Raw genomic sequence first — 18,870 nt, 5'->3', positions numbered from 1 at the left:
ACCCAAGTTGATCATGGGTAACTTTGTCAAAATATCTTAGAAATAATTTATTTTTTGTTTGATATGTTATATATGACCATAACAAAAGAAAAAAAGTCTTATTTAGTAATTATACAATTCATAAGAAATAACACATGTATTAAGTAAAGATTGATAAGAGTTGGACAGGTTGGGTTATGACCTAAATTTTAGCCCATCTTGACCCAATCTATCTTAGCCCAAGTAACTTTTGGGCAATGCCCAATTATTGAGTCGGCCCGTTTTGACCCGCCCAATATCGGTCCAATCCGCCCATTTTACAACATTTTAATAACCAGAGGAGCCTGTGTCCGATAGACTATTTCTTCCCTATTGCTTGCGGATATGGGAGGGCATTGCATTGGCAATTTGGCGTAGGATAAGACCAAGCTAGAGCTAGATGTGAATCCAGAATTTAATATGTCCATAAAAAGCGGGATCTTATTATGTGTATATATTTCAAAATTCTTTTTGTGGATGCATACATAATTCGGACCACAAGCACCGGTTTAGCTATTGAGCACGTTCGTCCTAAATACGCCCCTGGCAACTCCTGATACCTTTCTTTCAGTAATAAATAGTAGGAGGGACCATATTCATATATGTTTAATATACAGAATCTTTGTTTCAGCACGGAAAAATCCTGGAACGGAAAAAATTCAACAAAGGATACAAATTCTGTTTAATATGTCAGAAATGCCAGCTTCCTTCATCTTGGCTGTTGCCTACAAATTAAACTACACATTAGACAAAATCAACCCAAGGAATACCATATAGAAGCTGACTGATACAAAATAACATCATGTGCTCCTCAATAGCTCAGACACCACTACACACTTAGCATTCTGCAGATGCTTCTTTGACCAAGCATACCTCTCTGGAAATAAAGAACTTCTTGGTTAGGAGCATTTTATCCTATAGTAATAAAGCTAATTATCGGGGAGGAATCCGAATTAGTGGGCTAGTTGAATTTCATATAACGGATGTCTAAAGCAAAAAAGAAAAAAGAATAGCTAGATTACGTATAGAGGCACAAATTACCAGCAAGATCTGTGAATTAAGTTAGGTCGATCGGTATTTGTATAGATCAAGATGGGCTTAAGCTGTTGTGCTCTTAATAGAAAATGCACTCCAGAAATATATTTGTCCACCAATAATCTCTCAAGAGTTATAACAGTTGGACTGCATTAGGTGCTACACAGTTTTGGGAAGCATAACAGTATTTACTATACTATATACAGAAGGTACCTAAATCTCAGGAATTAAAGAACAAATAGATTAGTGAAGTTCTCCTCATATCTAAAACATGAATAGATACGTGCAGTATATATTTGCTTCTGGCCAAGATGCTTCTGGCCAGGATGGACCAAGATTGCAAACAGGACCTACTGCAACTCATCTCAAACTTTATGTCACGTGAAAAATAAAAGAAAATAGCTAATTCTTGAAGGTTCTGACGTGGAACATGTTAAGACCGAAAAAATCATGTTTCACGTGGAAGCTAGTAAAACAACATTCAAACGGCGATAAAACAGACAATAAAAGAGAAATACCAAAAGAGACACAAATATTTAATGTGGTTCGGTCAATTGACATACGTCCACAGATGGAGATGAGCAATCCACTATATAAAAGAGAGTACAAAATATCGAGAAAACAACCTCACGAAGAAGCAAATACAAGTAACACACTAACACTTGTCCCGTAAAGTTTTCCCCCTAAACAAGACTCTCAAACTCCATATGGCTACATTGTGGATGCTACTGAATGAGAATGACGTATCCTCAATTTATAGAACTCCAAACATTTTCCTACAAGAAAAGGGACTAGCCAAATATGGAAGAATTAATATTTTTCTTCTAGGAAAAGAAAAACTCAATTATAGTAAATATGTTGTTATTTCCTTAATGAAATAGGAAAATCAATTATGGTAAGAAAATCAGGATAAACAACTAAGCGAACAAACAAAAAATATCTGGGCTAAATTACCGCATTATATAATTGATGGAATGATAAATGATCACTTATTACTAAGAAATTGAATTTAAGTTATATGCATGGAACGAACTTTTTACATTATAAGTGTAGTTTAACTTATTATAATATGTTACTTATTATTTATTTTAGGTCTTCAACTAATGCTATTAAACAAAATCACTTACAATTACTTTTTAAATAATCTGATTGTATAAATATTTTTTAATTGTTGACGCGTAGAATCTAAATTTGAAATTGAATTTAATGAAAGTAGACAAGTATAGTATATTAGAGATCTCAGAAAATATTCTTTTCAAAATTCACGTTAAACATCTTAATAGTATTTCATCATCTCAAAAGACTTATTTTTACTAATTATACATTTTTTCCATATAAAATCGCTACTGGAATTAAAGCAAATAAAACAAAACTTAAACACATATTAATTAAAAGGACATCAATTTACTAACAAACTGCATATTCATTAAGTAAAATATCCAGTTGCTAGGGATTAAAAAAGAAATTTATCGATAAAAAATAATTATTTCACCTTTCGTGATGCCTCACTAATTGGTATGGTTCTCTATTTTCTCTTCAATTTCTTTCTTTGTATTAAATGAAATAGCAGCTACTACCACCTTCAAGCAGATAAAGTCCAAGAGCTCCATGTAGCACGGTGACCTCTCTTTCTTGCAATTTTCTTCCATTATCATGTTCTGTTTTTTTTTTTTTTCTCGTAGAAAGAAAGAAAAAGATTTGTATTTGTGTATGCATAGAAAGAAAACAAAATGAAAAATCAGAGGCATGAAATTGATCATATGATCTATCTTAACTTCACTATCCCATAGGTATAAACTCAAAAAATAAAGCCAGTAAAGAAGTAGGAGGGATGTGTGAGAGCCACTAATTTTATAGGCTGCTGTAATTAAATTTAAATACAGTTGATAAAGCTATGAGAATTAATGGGAAAGGATCATGGTAGCACAAATAAGGAAAATAAAGGAGTAGTTACTCTTAAACATGTGAAACGGAACAATAGTAATAATGAGGAATTTTTGCAAATAAAGGAGTAATTACTCTTAAACAATAGTAATAATGAGGAATTTTAAAAAAAGAAGGATAGTGAAAGCAAATTGGATATTAATATTAAATAAGGAAAGAAATTAATGAAACACATTTAAGGAAGAGATGAATAGGGTATCTTTATTTTCTGTAATAATATTTTTAAGGGAAACTAAGAGAAAAATGCCAAAAACAATGAGAGAGTAGATAAATAGGAATCCAAGCATTAGAGAGTGCCACATCACTTTTTCTATCCCCAACTTTATATATATATAGAGAGAGAAAAACAGAGATAGAGATGGATAGGAAATATGGATAATGATGATTGAAGGAATATTAATGAAAATTTAGATGATGTGTTCAAATTCATAACGGCTCTGTATCTCTCTCCCAAAAGCTCGTAGGTTGTGTGTCATTTGGAAGTGATTCCTGATAAAACAGTATCCTCTTTTTAATTTTATAACAATTATCTGGTATCCAGTATTCATTTGTCTGAATAATTAAGATTCGATTGCATATGCCTAATTAAAGGAGAAACGCTTCCTATATTAAATTTTATTTTCAAAACTCGAATTTTTATTAAGGAAAACGATTTTCACCCTCCTCACCACGTCCCAATTTACGATGGTAATATAACAGTAGTCCAGGAATAGTATAGTTTCTTTTGTATAATTGATTGATTAACATACAAACAAAAGGGCGGAAACTGCGAAGAACCTGTGTTTCTCAAACGTATTCGTGAATATGACTTCTCCTTTGCCAACCTCTGAAGCCCCCCCCCCCCCTCCCCCACAATCTTCCTGCCCTACTCAACTCCTCTTTGTCCCTCTTTTCCCTCCCTCCTCTCTTCTCTTTATTCCTAAACTACCCTTTTCAACTTTAATTTTTCCTCTTTTTTCCTTTTGGATTTAAATTATGTATAATAACAATATCAACATTTTTTTTAATACTATGAATGTAATTTGATAGGGTATAACAAGTAGCTTACCATACTTTTTTAATCTATAATCACAGGTGGAGATAGGGTGAAGGTATGAGCTCATCTAAACCAAGTAACTTTGATTCAAATTCTATATAAATAATATTAAAAAATATATTAAATATGTAGATATTATTGATTTGCAACCGACTAAATCAAATGATTTGCTGTAGAAATTTGAACTCGAACTCATAAAGCTCAAATCATTGATTTACCTCTATCAATGTATAAAAGTGCAAAATGTGCGATCACATGTATATAGATTTGGGGTTTTTTTTCTTTTCAATTGGAGCGTAGGCAAACCAGAGGACTATGTACAAGCTTGAACATTAATTCACATCTTTGCATCTCTCGGGTTACAATTAGTTGTCGAATTTTAGAAGGCAAAATTGAAGTTATTGGAAGATAATTGGATAACAAGTAGGAGTAAAAGTTATAGGAACATATTGATGTTTTAAATGACAAGCAAAAGTTGCACAAAGTTTGCCTTTTTCCCGAAACGTTACATACATTAGCCTACAAAAGATGAAGTTTATTTGGTCCCCGATCAGAAATTGAACAGTCTTAGTTGGTAAAAAGTGTTACTATTAAAAAGTGTCTTTTGGTTTTTGCTAGAATAAAAACAGTATCTCTGAATTAGTCTTCGAATTTTGTAAAATAATAATAATTATTATTATTATTATAATAAAATTTCAAAACCAAGTTCGTTCATCACATTTAATAGTAATAAATTCTTGGAATCCTTTTACTTTTGAAATTTATGATAGTGTGTAGACAAATTACAGAAGGGTAGTCTAGGAAGTTCCTACTATTTTTGTCAGCTTTAAGCTCTCCCCATATCTACAATAATTTATGTCCTCTTCTTGTCATTGTTTCGAATTATCACTTGTCTAACATTAAAAAAAAAAAAAATCAGTGCATATATTCTCTTCTCTCTTCCCAAAAACACAACCCCACTCCATTCACCCTCCATAGTCCCAAACCCATAACAAGAAAGAAGCATAAAAAATCTAGAAAAAAAAATTAATGGCTAGTCATATTGAACTTGCACTGTCACATAATTACAGTGACAGTAATGATGATGACGAGGAAGAGGAACAAGACATCGATGAAGAAATAGAAGAGGAGGGAAAAGAAGAAAATAATTCTAATGACTACAACAACATTTACGGAGTTTGTAGTGGTCGTGGTCGAACAGGACTGGCAGACTTTTTCTCCGGAAAAATTATAGACCCGAGAGCAGCTTGGGTTCAAGAATGGAACAGAATATTCTTATTAGTATGTGCCACTGGACTTTTTGTGGATCCATTATTTTTCTATGCTCTTTCTATTAGTGAGAATTGTATTTGCCTCTTCATCGACGGGTGGTTCGCCGTCTCGGTCACGGCTCTCCGGTGCATGACTGATGCGTTTCATTTATGTAACATGTGGCTGCAGTTCAGGATGAACAAATTACGTCCTAATGATAAGAGTCCTCGACGTTCTGTGGCTTTACGATATTTGAAGGCTAAGAAGGGTTTCTTTTTTGATCTATTTGTCATCCTTCCTTTGCCGCAGGTGAGTTCAGGATGATTAATTTATGATATGCAACTTTGTTTTCTATTTTGTGGTATGATAAATATGGTGATGCATGTTTTGTATTTTAGTATGAAAATTGTGGTAAAAGAAGACAAAAGGCGTGCATGTCATGGCAGTTGTTTGTTATGCATGCAGAGATAACCTTATGCAGTTGCAGTAAGAACATGTGAGGTAACCAAGTGTCTTTTCTTTCTACTCACAACAGAAAGAGGAACTCAAACAAATTTGTACGACAAATAAGTATTAGTAATCACTTACAAGAAGAATTACATATATTTATGCATTTTGAGATTGTTTACCCTTCAAATCGGATAACAATTATACTTATAAGTGGTTTTAAGGATACGTACGTAATTTCACCTAGCACCGGTTGATAAATATGATGATTAATAGTAGAAATTAACAACAAAGTAAAGCAAACCAGTACTGAAATGTAATTCAGCCCTCGAGCTAGGTCGCCCTCGAACCGATAGATTTATGAAATAAACTGATGAACAAGAGAGTATAAGAGAAAAAGAGTATTATATTGCGTTGATATGCAAGAATGAATCCCCTACAAAATGATTAGGACCCTCTTTATATAGTAGAGGAATCCTATTTATGGTATAATTCTAATTATAGAAGCAAATCCCATGATAGGCTAAATAATCGGTCCTGATTTGATACATGCCGAGATTTTCGCCACGATCCTTGCCCAATCACGGATATCTCGGCCTTCTGTTATTTGACCTAGCTGGCTCCCCTCAAACTCCGTCTTATTTGGTCTTGATCTTGGTCGACCTCGAGCTTAGTCGGTCTCAGGGTCTTGATAACTTAACCTCGCGCCATAGTTTGATATAAATCGGAGCCAAACCTCGACCTATCATGCTCCAACCTCGGTCAGTTGAACAAAAAGGGCAAGCCCGATTTTGACCGTATACAGAGATGGCATTTAGATCAAGGGTTCAAGATTTCACTCACGTACCAGTTTATATTATCATAGAAGAAGAAGAATGACGAGTAGCCCACTTTACGATCCGTCTTATTATGTATCGAGCTTAAGAAAAAATAAAAAATTGACTCATAAACTAAAAATGTATCATACCCAAAGTACCCTTAATATTTTGTGGTCTACATACCATGTCAGCTTCGACAAAAATATATCACTAAAGAGTTTAAGTTGTATGCATAGTCGGTGTAAAAATACTTACACAATCATGTCACTTTAGGTAGTTAAAAGTTAATCTAATATTATAAAAATTGATAATTAATCTGCTCTCTCTAGTAAAACTACATTACTATTGTAAAAACATTTACACTATCAGTATTAAATACCTATGGCAAAGTCAAAAGTTTTTCTAATTAAAAATGAATCCAAAAAAAAAAAAGAATGTCATTGAAGATGGAACAAGGGTCAAACTTAAGAGAAAAGGAAAGCTTGATGAACAATTTAATTTCTTGATTTGAGCAAATCTAAGAGATGTTTTAGGTGATTTTGTGTCACTTGCATAAATAATTAAGCATTACTAGTATGAATTAACTGCATAGTTTATGAGAAGGGACGCAGAAAAAGCCCTATTTGCTCCTTTTGGTTTCTTCTATAAATTTCTTTATTAAATTGAGGAAATGGAAAGGGGTGCTATATGTATCACCCCAACCATGGAAAGGGAGGAGCTTATCAATTGATCTGACCTCAAACCCTCGCTATTCACTCCCTTAACTTAAAGAAAGATGAAGAAAGTACAGAAAAAAAAAACGTCATTGCCCATTATCATGTTTCTCCGCTAAACCTACCAATATCCACTTATTATTTATAACATTTCTATGATGAGTAGGACCTATGTAGATTTTGAAAAAACACTATTTTTAACCTATGTTGTCTTGAAAAATAATTTCCTATTGTTTTGATGGTCAAGAATGATCAAAATGCTTAGACTCGAAGTGTTGTGATAGTCATATGTGTGAGAAGATTTCTCAGTGAAGCCGCACAATTTTGGTTGATCGAAAAAATCAACGAATCGTAGTTTCAAACATGACTTTATAAATGGAGAAGTGCCTCAATCTCCATATTTTTAGCAACATATATAGTAGCTTATATGATTGTTAACTTTAGGAGGCACTAGTAATTAGTTAACTACCGATCAATCATGTTGGGATTGAAATAATAAGGCGTCAAGCGGAAATTATCAATACAAACCTTGAACGATAAATTGGATGACAAAAAAAATATATACTAATTAATAGGCATAAACTTTAAAATGGTTTGGTCAATTGACCTACATATGAGAAACTAATATAAAAATATAAAAAATACTCCCCTAAACAAAACTCTCTTAAGGACTACATTGTGGATGTTATTGTTGCTGTGTGAGCAAGATTCTAAAAATATAGAGGCCAAACCTTTTTCTCCAATAGAGGAATCTGTTAAATATCGAAGAGATCTATATATTCCTTTTAGGAAAAACAAAAAAATTATGGTTAATATTCTACTTTTCCTTCAAATAAAAAAATAAATCCAAATAAGGTAAGAAAATTGTATGGGCCAAAAAATATCTTTAATATAGGCGAGTTACATCAACACCATGATATATAGCCTTCATTGGCTGCTACGTGCTAGCAGTAAGGTTTCCACAAAGATCTGCCCTAGGTCGAAGTAGCCTCGAAGTAATGAAGGATGCGGTCGAAGAGTCAGTAAAGATCAAGGTCGTGAAGTCATCATAGTTCAAAGTCGAGGTCGAGCATCTTAGATAGAGTTATAATGACTAGTTTTAATATAAGACACAAAAGAGAATATTCTAGTAAATATCCTCTACACCGGTACTATTAGGGTTTCTAGTAACATGTTCTCTATAAATAGAAAGAGACACGATGATAGGAGACATGAGATATTCATTTGTAAAAAAACACTTTGACTTTATAGAGAAAATGATCTTATTACAAGCATACAAAAACAATCTTTTTACTAAGATTCTTGCCTATTCTTTCCACCGTATCCAAGAACAACCTGAGTGTTCAAATGCTCATCAATCATTCATCATTGTTAGAAAATATATCCACGGATCTCACCTCTTTTCGGGTGACTCACACGTTTTTATTTAATTACTTAAATGCCATACATTGCCATTTATTATACTATTTATTGCTATCTTCAATCTTTTTGGACCATTGTTTATTATTGCTCACATTCATTACCATTCGGTCAAATATACATGTTATTGTCATAAAACCAATAACATAATCTTGAGGATATTATTATTGGCTTCTTTATTAAAATCTAATTGGTTGAACCAAGATCTATATTTTTGGTCAAACAAAAATGAGGACGAATTCCTAATACATCAAATATTTGTTGCAGATAGTGATGTGGGTAGCGATTCCAGATCTACTGGAGAAGGGATCAATAACAACAGTGATGACAGTGTTGTTAATAATGTTTCTGTTTCAGTATCTGCCCAAAATCTATCACTCCGTTTGCCTATTGCGGCGGATGCAGGGCTTCTCCGGCTACATATTTGGCACTGTTTGGTGGGGAATTGCTCTCAACTTGATCGCCTATTTTGTCGCCTCTCACGTAAGTACATAGTACCTCTTTTATACCATAATCTTGGTATTATCTATCTCATATAGCTAGGAACATAACTATAGTATATAACATGGGCAGGCTGTGGGAGCATGTTGGTACTTGCTAGGAATCCAAAGGGCTGCGAAATGTTTGAAAGAACAGTGCGGAGTTACAAAGGGTTGTGGCGTCAGAATGTTGGCGTGCGAAGAGTCAATATATTATGGAACAAATAGTCTGGTGAAGCACAAAAGTCGAATCATATGGGGTGAGACCAAACTTGCTAGAACGACGTGCCTATCCTCTGAAGAAAGTTTTGATTATGGAGCTTATAAATGGACTGTTCAACTTGTTACTAATGAAAATCGTCTTGAGAAAATACTCTTTCCCATTTTCTGGGGTCTCATGACTCTCAGGTATACAATTAATTTCTACTTTTCCAGCCGCTTCATAGAAAATAATACTTAATATATATAACTAATGTTAACGTTTTTTTCATCTCTTGTTCCAATAAATGCTTTTTCAATTTTTTGTTTTATAAAATATGGTAGTCAATAAACTTTTACATGGTGGATTCTTTAATTTTCTATCATTTGTATTTTCTGTCCTGAAAATTTGACTTTTCGGTATTAATATTTCCTTATAATACACATAGTTCAGTTACTATAATGTAACAAAAAGTATTTTTCTAACTTTACTGTCACGGTATAATATAGTTGAAGTTAATCCAGTATATTGTGCCTATATGGACATTTTACAGTACTTTTGGCAACCTGGAGAGCACAACAGATTGGCTAGAATTAGTATTCATAATCATCGTTCTTACTAGTGGGCTAATTCTGGTCACCATGTTGATTGGTAACATCAAGGTAATATTAACTCTACTAAACACACAGGAAAATGCTATAAGGGTCTTGTGTATATATTGTTTATGGTATATATATGTTGGTACATGAAATATGTGCAGGTTTTCTTGCATGCAACGACATCAAAGAAACAGGCAATGCAACTAAAGATGAGAAATGTAGAGTGGTGGATGAGGAGAAGAAGATTGCCACAGAATTACAAGCAGAGGATGAGAAATTATGAACGACAAAAATATGCAGCAACGCGTGGAGTTGATGAATGCGAGATGATACAAAACCTTCCTGAGGGTCTTAGAAGGGACATCAAATACCATCTTTGTTTGGACTTGGTCAGACAGGTAAACTTCTCAATGCTTTGATTCTTCTATAGGAAAATTCTATCAAATTAGAGCAGTAATGACGTATTCATCGGGGCAAAGCCTTAGGTTAGATACTATATATAAGCATTGGATTTTAGGTATTTAGTTTAAGTTTCATAGTACAAGCCATATTTACACTAGTAAAAACCTGCTTTAAATAAGTTTACACTCATCACGAGTAAGTAACTTAAAAAGATGACCTGCAACCGAGGTTAGAAATAAAAGTTTTGCATCATATAAACACAGAAAACTTGAAAATTTTATAGACGTATAGTACTGCTGACATTGCACTTGCAAGAATTTGATGGGTGAGTGGTGTATTTTTAGTTCAAAAGGACCGTATGAGTCAATGGACATATGGCCCTAACTCGTCCACATTTACTAACTTTTCTGCACATATTTCAGGTTCCTCTATTTCAACACATGGATAATTTGGTCCTGGAGAACATATGTGATCGCGTGAAGTCCCTGATTTTTACAAAAGGAGAAACAGTAAGTCCAAATGTCATAGTGTAAAATTTAAACATTTGTATTAAGCAATACACTATAAAGAACGGGACTAGGAGTTGAAATCTGTCTCATACCCACTACCTCTTGTGCATTACTCTATATAATATCTCCATAATCCCCCGTCTAAGATTTATCTGCTTTTTTTATAGATAACTAGAGAGGGCGATCCAGTTCAGAGAATGTTATTCATAGTGAGAGGCCATCTCCAAAGTAGTCAAGTACTTCGAGACGGTGTAAAAAGTTGCTGCATGTTAGGTCCCGGAAACTTCAGCGGCGACGAACTTCTTTCGTGGTGCCTCCGACGACCCTTCGTGGAGCGACTGCCGCCGTCCTCATCGTCATTAGTGACTCTTGAAACCACTGAAGCCTTTGGCCTTGAAGCTGACGATGTCAAGTATGTAACACAACATTTCCGGTACACATTTGTGGACGAAAAAGTCAAGAGAAGTGCCAGATACTATTCTCCAGGATGGAGAACTTGGGCAGCAGTTGCTATTCAATTGGCTTGGAGGAGATATAAACACAGGTTGACACTCACCTCGTTATCGTTTATTAGACCAAGAAGACCATTATCTCGATGTTCTTCGTTAACGGAGGACAGACTCAGGCTTTATACGGCTTTGCTTACTTCGCCAAAGCCTAATCAGGATGATTTTGATTTTTAAAAACAACAAAAGATTTACTTGTGGAACATATGTGTGGTACTATAGTTTCAATGTTCTTGTTACATCCCCCTCCCACTTAACTTCCTTCAATTGTCCCAACCTTACACTCTCAAAAGTTCCTAAGCAGCTAAAATTAATGAGGATTTACTCACCTCATGAAGTTATAACAAACCCAGCAATTTCCCACCAGTGGGTTTGAGGAGGGTAACATCTATGCAGCTTTACCCCTACCCTGGAAGGATAGAGAGATCATGAAGTTATAATTTACTTGTTATATTTTCTTCTCGAAAAAATCAAAGAACCACTAAGGCAACACTCCAGCTGTGAGCTGCAGTTCCATTTTATGCTCCCCATAAGAATAATGCTTCCAGAAAAAGGAATACAAAATGTCTACAAGAAAATAGCCAAAAGATTACATTCCTTATATCATGCTTTTAACCACAAAGAAGAACTCAAAATCTCCAGCCATTATTCTACTTTTACATGAAGAACTGCATTGCCCTTCTCCAACATCCTTCCAAAGAAACGCAAGTATATATAAAAGGTGTGGATCTGATTTTACATTACTATTCTCGCAAAAGATGAACTTACATAAAAACTCTTTACTGCTTTACACTGAATCGACTACCTCAACCTGTTGCTGGGCAAGATACCTCTCCCTCCGCTCCTTCTGTAAGCATAGTGAGCAAAAACACATGGTTAGAGAAATGAAGTAGGCCAGGAATTAGAATGATTCATGTCTTTACACAAACAGCAGATATGCTTACCCATTCATCTACTATTAAACCTTCTCCCACAACTTTCGGACCTGTGTCAACTGGAGGTTTCTTGTCAGCTTCTGCTGCAGCCTCAGCTTGAGCCAACTGACGTTTTAGTTTATCCAGTGCCTTCAATCATTCAAATTACTTTGGTTGGAGATTGGACATTTGCACAATGTAGTACAACAACAAAATATAATATGTCTAACTCTTACTGGAGAAGGGCGTTCAGGGTCCAAAAACACCACCCTTAGAGTACGCTCAACAGTGACTTGATCCTTTTGTTCATCGAACTGCATAAAACAACCAATGAGGGTTACACCACTAAGCTCATTTTGCTCATCAAACTGCATAAAACACCAATGAAAGTTACACCACTAAAGCTACAGTAGTACTGTGATACAGAGCAGGTATTTGATATACCGGCAACCAAAAGCACACACCCCCACATATTGTTTTTGGTACAGAACAGATATTAGATATAACGGCAACCAAAGCACAGATCCTCACCTATGTTTTACCTCTTACACTGTAAAGTTTCTCCCAGGAATAGCACCCAGGTCAAATGTAAGTGTCATACGGTTGCATCAAGACTACTATCCTAGGAGTATTGCGTGATGATAAATGGAAAAAAATATCGTAGATATGCAGAATGATATATGGCTGAACAAATTGGAAAGAGATGGATTATGTATGAAATTATTATCCTTCTCATTTTTAGGAAATTGAAGAGGTGGAAATTTTACATCATGGAGTTGCATGCAAAAGCAACTATACATCATTAAGTTTTACTTTCTAATCTCAACAATCAGCACTTTGTTCATCACAAAAGCCAGTGTTAAGATTTTAGCTGATTAAACTTTTGAGATTAGCCAAAAAAAAAGAGATTACAAAGAAATTTATCATAAAGAGATACTTCACATCAATCATATCTGTCAGAGGTTTGTCATCGTAGACATAGTCAATAATCGTTATTCTGGGGCGAAGAACAACATGAGAATGTAGAGAGCAGAGAGGAAAATGTCCTGATTTAGATTAAGATTATAAACAAATCTCTATGAGATTTCATCAATGCATTTTCTTTTCTGGAAATGAGTCGATACAGACATAGCACCCTTTCAGCCGACACCGACAGAAAAGAACCTTTGCAGCAGTCAACATTTTTCTAGAACCCCAACCAAGTGGAGCAACTCCTACATAAGCGAAGGGAGAAGAAGAAGCAATCACGCCATGCTAATTTAGCCAGCACCACTTATATCAGATTTAGATCCTCTGGGAAACGGATTTGTCTCGGATCAAAAGGGCATCAAATCCAGAGCTTGTACCCTCATTTAACAAATTACTAATATGTTTAATTGTAGATGGAAAGAAACGATGATCTAATAAGATGTCAATGTGGCCCAGCAACCAGTAGAATATTCAGTTATTAAATTTGACCGAACTCTCTTACCGAAGACTACACGAACTATTTTTCTTAATCATTGTTACTAAAATATATTTGAGCAAATTGGATTGGGTTCCATCCAAAGAAGATACACGGAATAGAAAGACAAATAAGAAACTTAATGACTCTCAATACGAAGTACATTTAAGTCCACGATCTAAACAATCCATCTAGAGATTTGCATAAATTCAAGTTTGAAATTTAAATTGCATGGATACTAATAAACAGGATGCTGTCAGTGACAAGTTCAATGTGTAACATGCGCCGAGAAAAAAAGTACACAAGCATATTTGGCAATGAATAGGGATGATGCCTAATCATTTTTCTGGTCACGGAATGCAATATAGAGAAACTTAATTTTTCATCACCTAGTAATTTCATTAACTTACCAACTCAGGTACATAATCAGTTCCTTCTTTCACCTTCAAACTCACGATCTTGAACTTTACCTTGGTCTTTTGATCTACTATAGGCTTCTCATTGTTCTCAGGGAGCTCAATAAACTTGAAGACTGTCAACCGGATATATAATAGAAAATAAAAGGAGGATGTACACTGAAAACAAATGAGATATAAAATTAACTGAAATAATACTGAGGAAAAGTGAATACCAGTGGCAATCAGGATTTCACCAGGTGTAAGAATACCTCCAGGAGGTCGCATATAGCAGCTTTTTGGTGCGGTAGTTTGAAACTTAAAAATTCAAAAGGAACAACAAATTTAATTTAAAATTCGAAAGGAAGTGGAAACTTAGACTACTTCTTATTTTTTGTCATCCATATTAATTTATGATTTATGATGAAGATAACAATACAATATCTTTGAATCGAATTTTGCAAGATACATCACCAATTTTAGAACTTAACAAAAGAAGTTATAAATCACTAAGCTTCCACGCGAAAAAAACGATCCAGAAAAGGTAAAGTCATTACAAAACAATGACACCTCATATTCATTGTCCGTTTTAACTAAAAGTACAAACTTTAAAAACTGCATTTGTTATAAATGCCAAAAGCTTCAAAGGTTGCAAAGATATATAGATGAAAAAAATCAACTACCAAAAGGGCTGAACAAAAATGGGGATAAGTAGTTTACCTTGAATGCCACATAGGATTTGCTTGTGTTCTTCATCCTTACGGCACTCTTCGCCTGCTTTCCGGGTTCATCTTCAGAACACAAAACCAAAAACAGGAACCAATATTCTGTCATTGTCAACATTACATAGCTAAACCAAAATTCTTTTTCCTGTGTTTGATTACCTAAAATTGTGGAAATACTTCTCCAAAAAAATTACTTTAACTAAATAATTATCTTCCTTCCACTTATGGGCACGAAACCATTTTGCTTTACAAATATCACAACTCTTACTACATATCACATGATACTATCATATACTTTCCTTCCATCCCATTTTGTGTGATACTATTTTCTATTTAGTATATTACTAAAAGAATGATACATATCGATATTTAGAAATAATTAAGGTTTAAACTTTTAATTACCGCTAATTAAATGATGTATTATAGCAATACAAATTTGTATCTCTGGTTTCAGACCACAAATTTCAAAAGTTTTCTTTTTTCCAATCAAATAACTTCACGTAAATTGAGACAAAGGTAGTATCATATCTTCATATAAAACGACCTAAAAATGGAATAAAGAGAAGAAGTAGTTAGCATGTAACTAAATAAACTCTACTCACAAGGAAAGTAGAGTTTGCTAGCAGGATCAAGACGGAGCCTACGCCTACGCCAAGCCGGAAATATGGATTTAGTGAAGGGGCAGAGCCAGCCGAGTTTTCTGTCGGAGGGTTGTCGCTTGTGGCGGTCTGCGGTAGCCATGGCCCGGAGCGTAGTGGAATTCAGACGATAAATTACAATTTCAGACCATAAAAATTAGGGGAATTAATGTCGTCGTTTAGGTGGGAGCTTTAGGCTGACTCAAGTTTTAGAAGACTTTAAGGTCAGAAACAGCGGTATTATATCAGTATCAGTAGTAATAATAAAAGTGTTATAAATATATTATATTATGGATATTCATTTAGTAATCCGTTCTAAATAAGCTTCTTATTCATATGGGGTTCCACCATAAATATGTTTATCTATTTAGTACTCTATTGGAAATAAGCTTCCTGAAAAAGCTTATCACTTCGGTACCCGGTTATAAATAAATATTATCCTCGGTAAAAGATTATCCATACCGGGTATAATAAGCTTATCTTTTCAGTACCCAGTTATGGATAAACATTACCCCCGATAGAAGATTATCCATACCGGGTATAATAAGCTTATTCTTTTAGTATCCAGTTATGGATAAACATTACCCCCGGTATCCATATCGGGTATAATAAGCTTATCCTTTCAGTCCTCCGTTATGGATAAACATTGCTCTCAGTAGAGGATTATCCATATCTGGTATAGTAGCATCTTACACAACACCTTCCATTCTTCTATAAATAGAAGAGATTTCAGTTCATTATGTACATCAGTTTGAATTCGAATAATATAACAGTTTCTCTCTATACTTGTCTTTACTTTACAGTCTTTATTTTATAACACGTTATCAGCACGAGACTCTGACATCTCGAGCAAATACTTTGAAAGTATTAGAGGTAAGAACTTTCTTTTCCTAAATAATGTCAAATCTTTCTAAACTTGAATTTGTAGCCCTGGATATATCGGGCAAAAGCTACATGTCTTGGGTGCTTGATGCTGAAATTCATCTTGATGCGATGGGTCTGACAGACACCATCAAGGATAAAAATCAGGCATCAAATCAAGACCGTGCCAAAGCAATGATATTCCTTTGTCATCACCTTGATAAGGGCCTGAAAATGGAATATCTCACTATTAAAGATCCAGTCATACTGTGGAATAATTTGAAAGATAGATATGACCACATGAAGATGGTCGTTCTACCACAGGCACGTTATGATTGGATTCATCTAAGGCTACAAGATTTTAAATCTATCAGTGAGTATAATTCTGCTATGTTCAGAATTATTTCCCAATTGAAATTATGTGGTGATAATATTACTGATCATGATATGTTGGAGAAAACTTTCACCATTTTTCATGCCTCGAATATGCTCCTGCAGCAGCAATATCGAGAGATGGGATTTAAAAAGTATTCTGAACTTATCTCACATCTCTTATAGCAGAGCAACATAATGGGCTATTAATGAAAAATCATGAAAGCCGACCTATTGGTTCTTGTCCATTCCCTGAAGTGAATGAGACGAACTTCCACCAAGCTAAACGTGGAAGAGGTCGTGGCGCCAGTCGTGGTCATGGCCGTGGTCGGGGAAGAAACCCCAATCATGGTAATAATAATGCACCAAAGAAGCCTCATCACCACCAGCAGTGGAAAAGGAAGGAACAAAAGCATGAAGCGGTACAAGCGCCAAATGCAGAAAATGCATGCTATAGATGTGGAGGAAAAGGGCACTGGTCACGTACCTGTCGTACGCCAAAGCACCTGATTGAGCTTTACCAAGCCTCCCTGAAGAAGACAGAGAAAAATGATGAAGCAAATTTTATTTCTGAAGATAATTTAGACTTCATGCATTTGGATGTAGCTGATTACTTTGCACTCCCAGAAGGAGAAACAAGTCATGTAATCGGTGGTGAATCTGTAGAAATATAAATATTTTAATTTTTGTTGTTTGTAATAGATAGTATGGTTATGTAATTGTTGTACATAAATAAAAGTTATGCTTTGATGATGATGTTTACTATAATATATTTTATTTATGTTATTTTGAAGAATATGGATAACCCTCAAATTATGTTTGGATCAAAGACAAATCATGAAGATATTTGTGTTATTGATAGTGGAACAACTCATGCCATATTCAACGATCAGAAATACTTTTCTTATTTGCATAAGGAAAAAGCAAATGTTTCAACAATTTCTGGTAATATAAGTTTGATTGAAGGCTCCGGAAGAGCCATAATATTTTTGTCTAAGGGAACAAAACTTATTATAGACAATGCATTGTTCTCCTCCAAGTCCCGAAGAAACTTGTTGAGTTTTATGGATATCCGCTGAAATGGGTATCATGTTGAGACAATAGATGAAATGAACAGGGAATATCTTTGTATTACAAAGAATATTTCTGGCCAGAAATGCATTGTAGAAAAGTTACTAACTTTATCTTCTGGCTTATACTATTCAAAAATTAGTACAATTGAAGCACACTCTATCGTAAACCAGAAGTTTACGGATTCAAATACTTTTGTGCTTTGGCATGGCCGTTTGGGCCATCCCGGATCAATAATGATGAGACGAATTACTGAAAATTCGAGTGGGCATCCATTAAAGAACTTGAAGATTCTTACAAATGACGAATTTTCTTGTGATGCTTGTTATCAAGGAAAAATGATCACTAGACCATCACCAATGAAGGTTGGTATTGAATCCCCTGCCTTTTTAGAGCGTATACATGGGGATATATGTGGACCTATTCACCCACCAAGTGGATTGTTTAGATATTTTATGGTCCTAATAGATGCATCTTCAAGATGGTCTCATGTGTACCTACTATCATCTCGCAACCTGGCGTTTGCAAAGCTATTAACCCAAATAATTCGATTAAGGGCACAATTCCCAGACTATCCTATAAAGGCTATTCGCCTTGATAATGCTGGAGAATTCTCATCTCAAGATTTTGATGATTATTGTCTATCCGTTGGGATAAAAGTTGTCTTGTAGCTTATGTTCGTACTCAAAATGGCCTTGCAGAGTCATTTATTAAACGCCTGCAATTGATAGCAAGACCACTACTTATGAAAACAAAATTGCCCACTACTGCTTGGGGCCATGCTATCTTGCATGCATCATCACTTATCTGTCTCAGACCGACACATTATAATAAATATTCTTCATCACAATTAGTTTTTGGTCATGAACCAAATATTGCCCATCTACGAATTTTCGGATGTACTGTATATGTGCCAGTAGCACCACCACAACGTAGTAAGATGGGACCACAAAGAAGGATAGGAATATATGTTGGGTTTGAATCACCCTCTATTATTCGCTATCTTGAACCATTAACAGGAGATTTATTTACTGCTCGATTTGCAGATTGTCGGTTTGATGAAACAAATTTTTCA

The 18,870-nt window shown here is 34.7% G+C and overlaps 2 protein-coding genes and 1 long non-coding RNA gene across 5 annotated transcripts; 1 reads left to right on the top strand and 2 right to left on the bottom strand.

Moving 5' to 3' along the window:
* Positions 1-441: 441 nt before the first annotated feature.
* Positions 442-3,291, bottom strand: LOC107780544 (uncharacterized). Of its 2 annotated transcripts, none has more exons than XR_001646841.2 (2): positions 2,546-3,291; positions 442-743 (listed from the first exon to the last, which is right to left on the bottom strand). It is a non-coding gene; the product is annotated as an uncharacterized LOC107780544 (long non-coding RNA). The 2 variants fall into 2 exon arrangements; XR_012694343.1 differs by lacking the exon at positions 442-743 and adding an exon at positions 1,618-1,844.
* Positions 3,292-4,900: 1,609 nt separating this feature from the next.
* LOC107780545 (cyclic nucleotide-gated ion channel 4) lies at positions 4,901-11,614 on the top strand. Of its 2 annotated transcripts, XM_016601098.2 has the most exons (8): positions 4,914-5,314; positions 5,474-5,593; positions 8,949-9,164; positions 9,255-9,568; positions 9,913-10,021; positions 10,120-10,356; positions 10,783-10,869; positions 11,037-11,614. In XM_016601098.2, exons 1-8 carry the CDS (start codon positions 5,063-5,065, stop codon positions 11,550-11,552), a joined length of 1,851 nt encoding a protein of 616 aa, XP_016456584.1. In that variant the 5' UTR covers positions 4,914-5,062; the 3' UTR covers positions 11,553-11,614. The 2 variants fall into 2 exon arrangements, with proteins under 2 accessions (XP_016456583.1, XP_016456584.1); XM_016601097.2 differs by having other exon boundaries at positions 4,901-5,593.
* A 262-nt stretch (positions 11,615-11,876) lies between these two features.
* On the bottom strand, positions 11,877-15,722 carry LOC107780546 (vesicle-associated protein 4-1-like). The gene is made up of 7 exons (XM_016601099.2): positions 15,456-15,722; positions 14,849-14,919; positions 14,365-14,446; positions 14,144-14,265; positions 12,526-12,603; positions 12,320-12,439; positions 11,877-12,222 (listed from the first exon to the last, which is right to left on the bottom strand). The coding sequence occupies exons 1-7, from the start codon at positions 15,592-15,594 to the stop codon at positions 12,163-12,165; spliced, it is 672 nt and encodes a 223-aa protein (XP_016456585.1). The 5' UTR covers positions 15,595-15,722; the 3' UTR covers positions 11,877-12,162.
* Between the last annotated feature and the right edge of the window lie 3,148 nt (positions 15,723-18,870).

The sequence above is a fragment of the Nicotiana tabacum genome, chromosome 8 (assembly GCF_000715075.1).
Source record: "Nicotiana tabacum cultivar K326 chromosome 8, ASM71507v2, whole genome shotgun sequence".
Taxonomy (NCBI): domain Eukaryota; kingdom Viridiplantae; phylum Streptophyta; class Magnoliopsida; order Solanales; family Solanaceae; genus Nicotiana; species Nicotiana tabacum.
The sequence above is the reverse complement of the archived record's forward strand: the minus strand, read 5'-3'. Positions and strand labels throughout refer to the sequence as shown.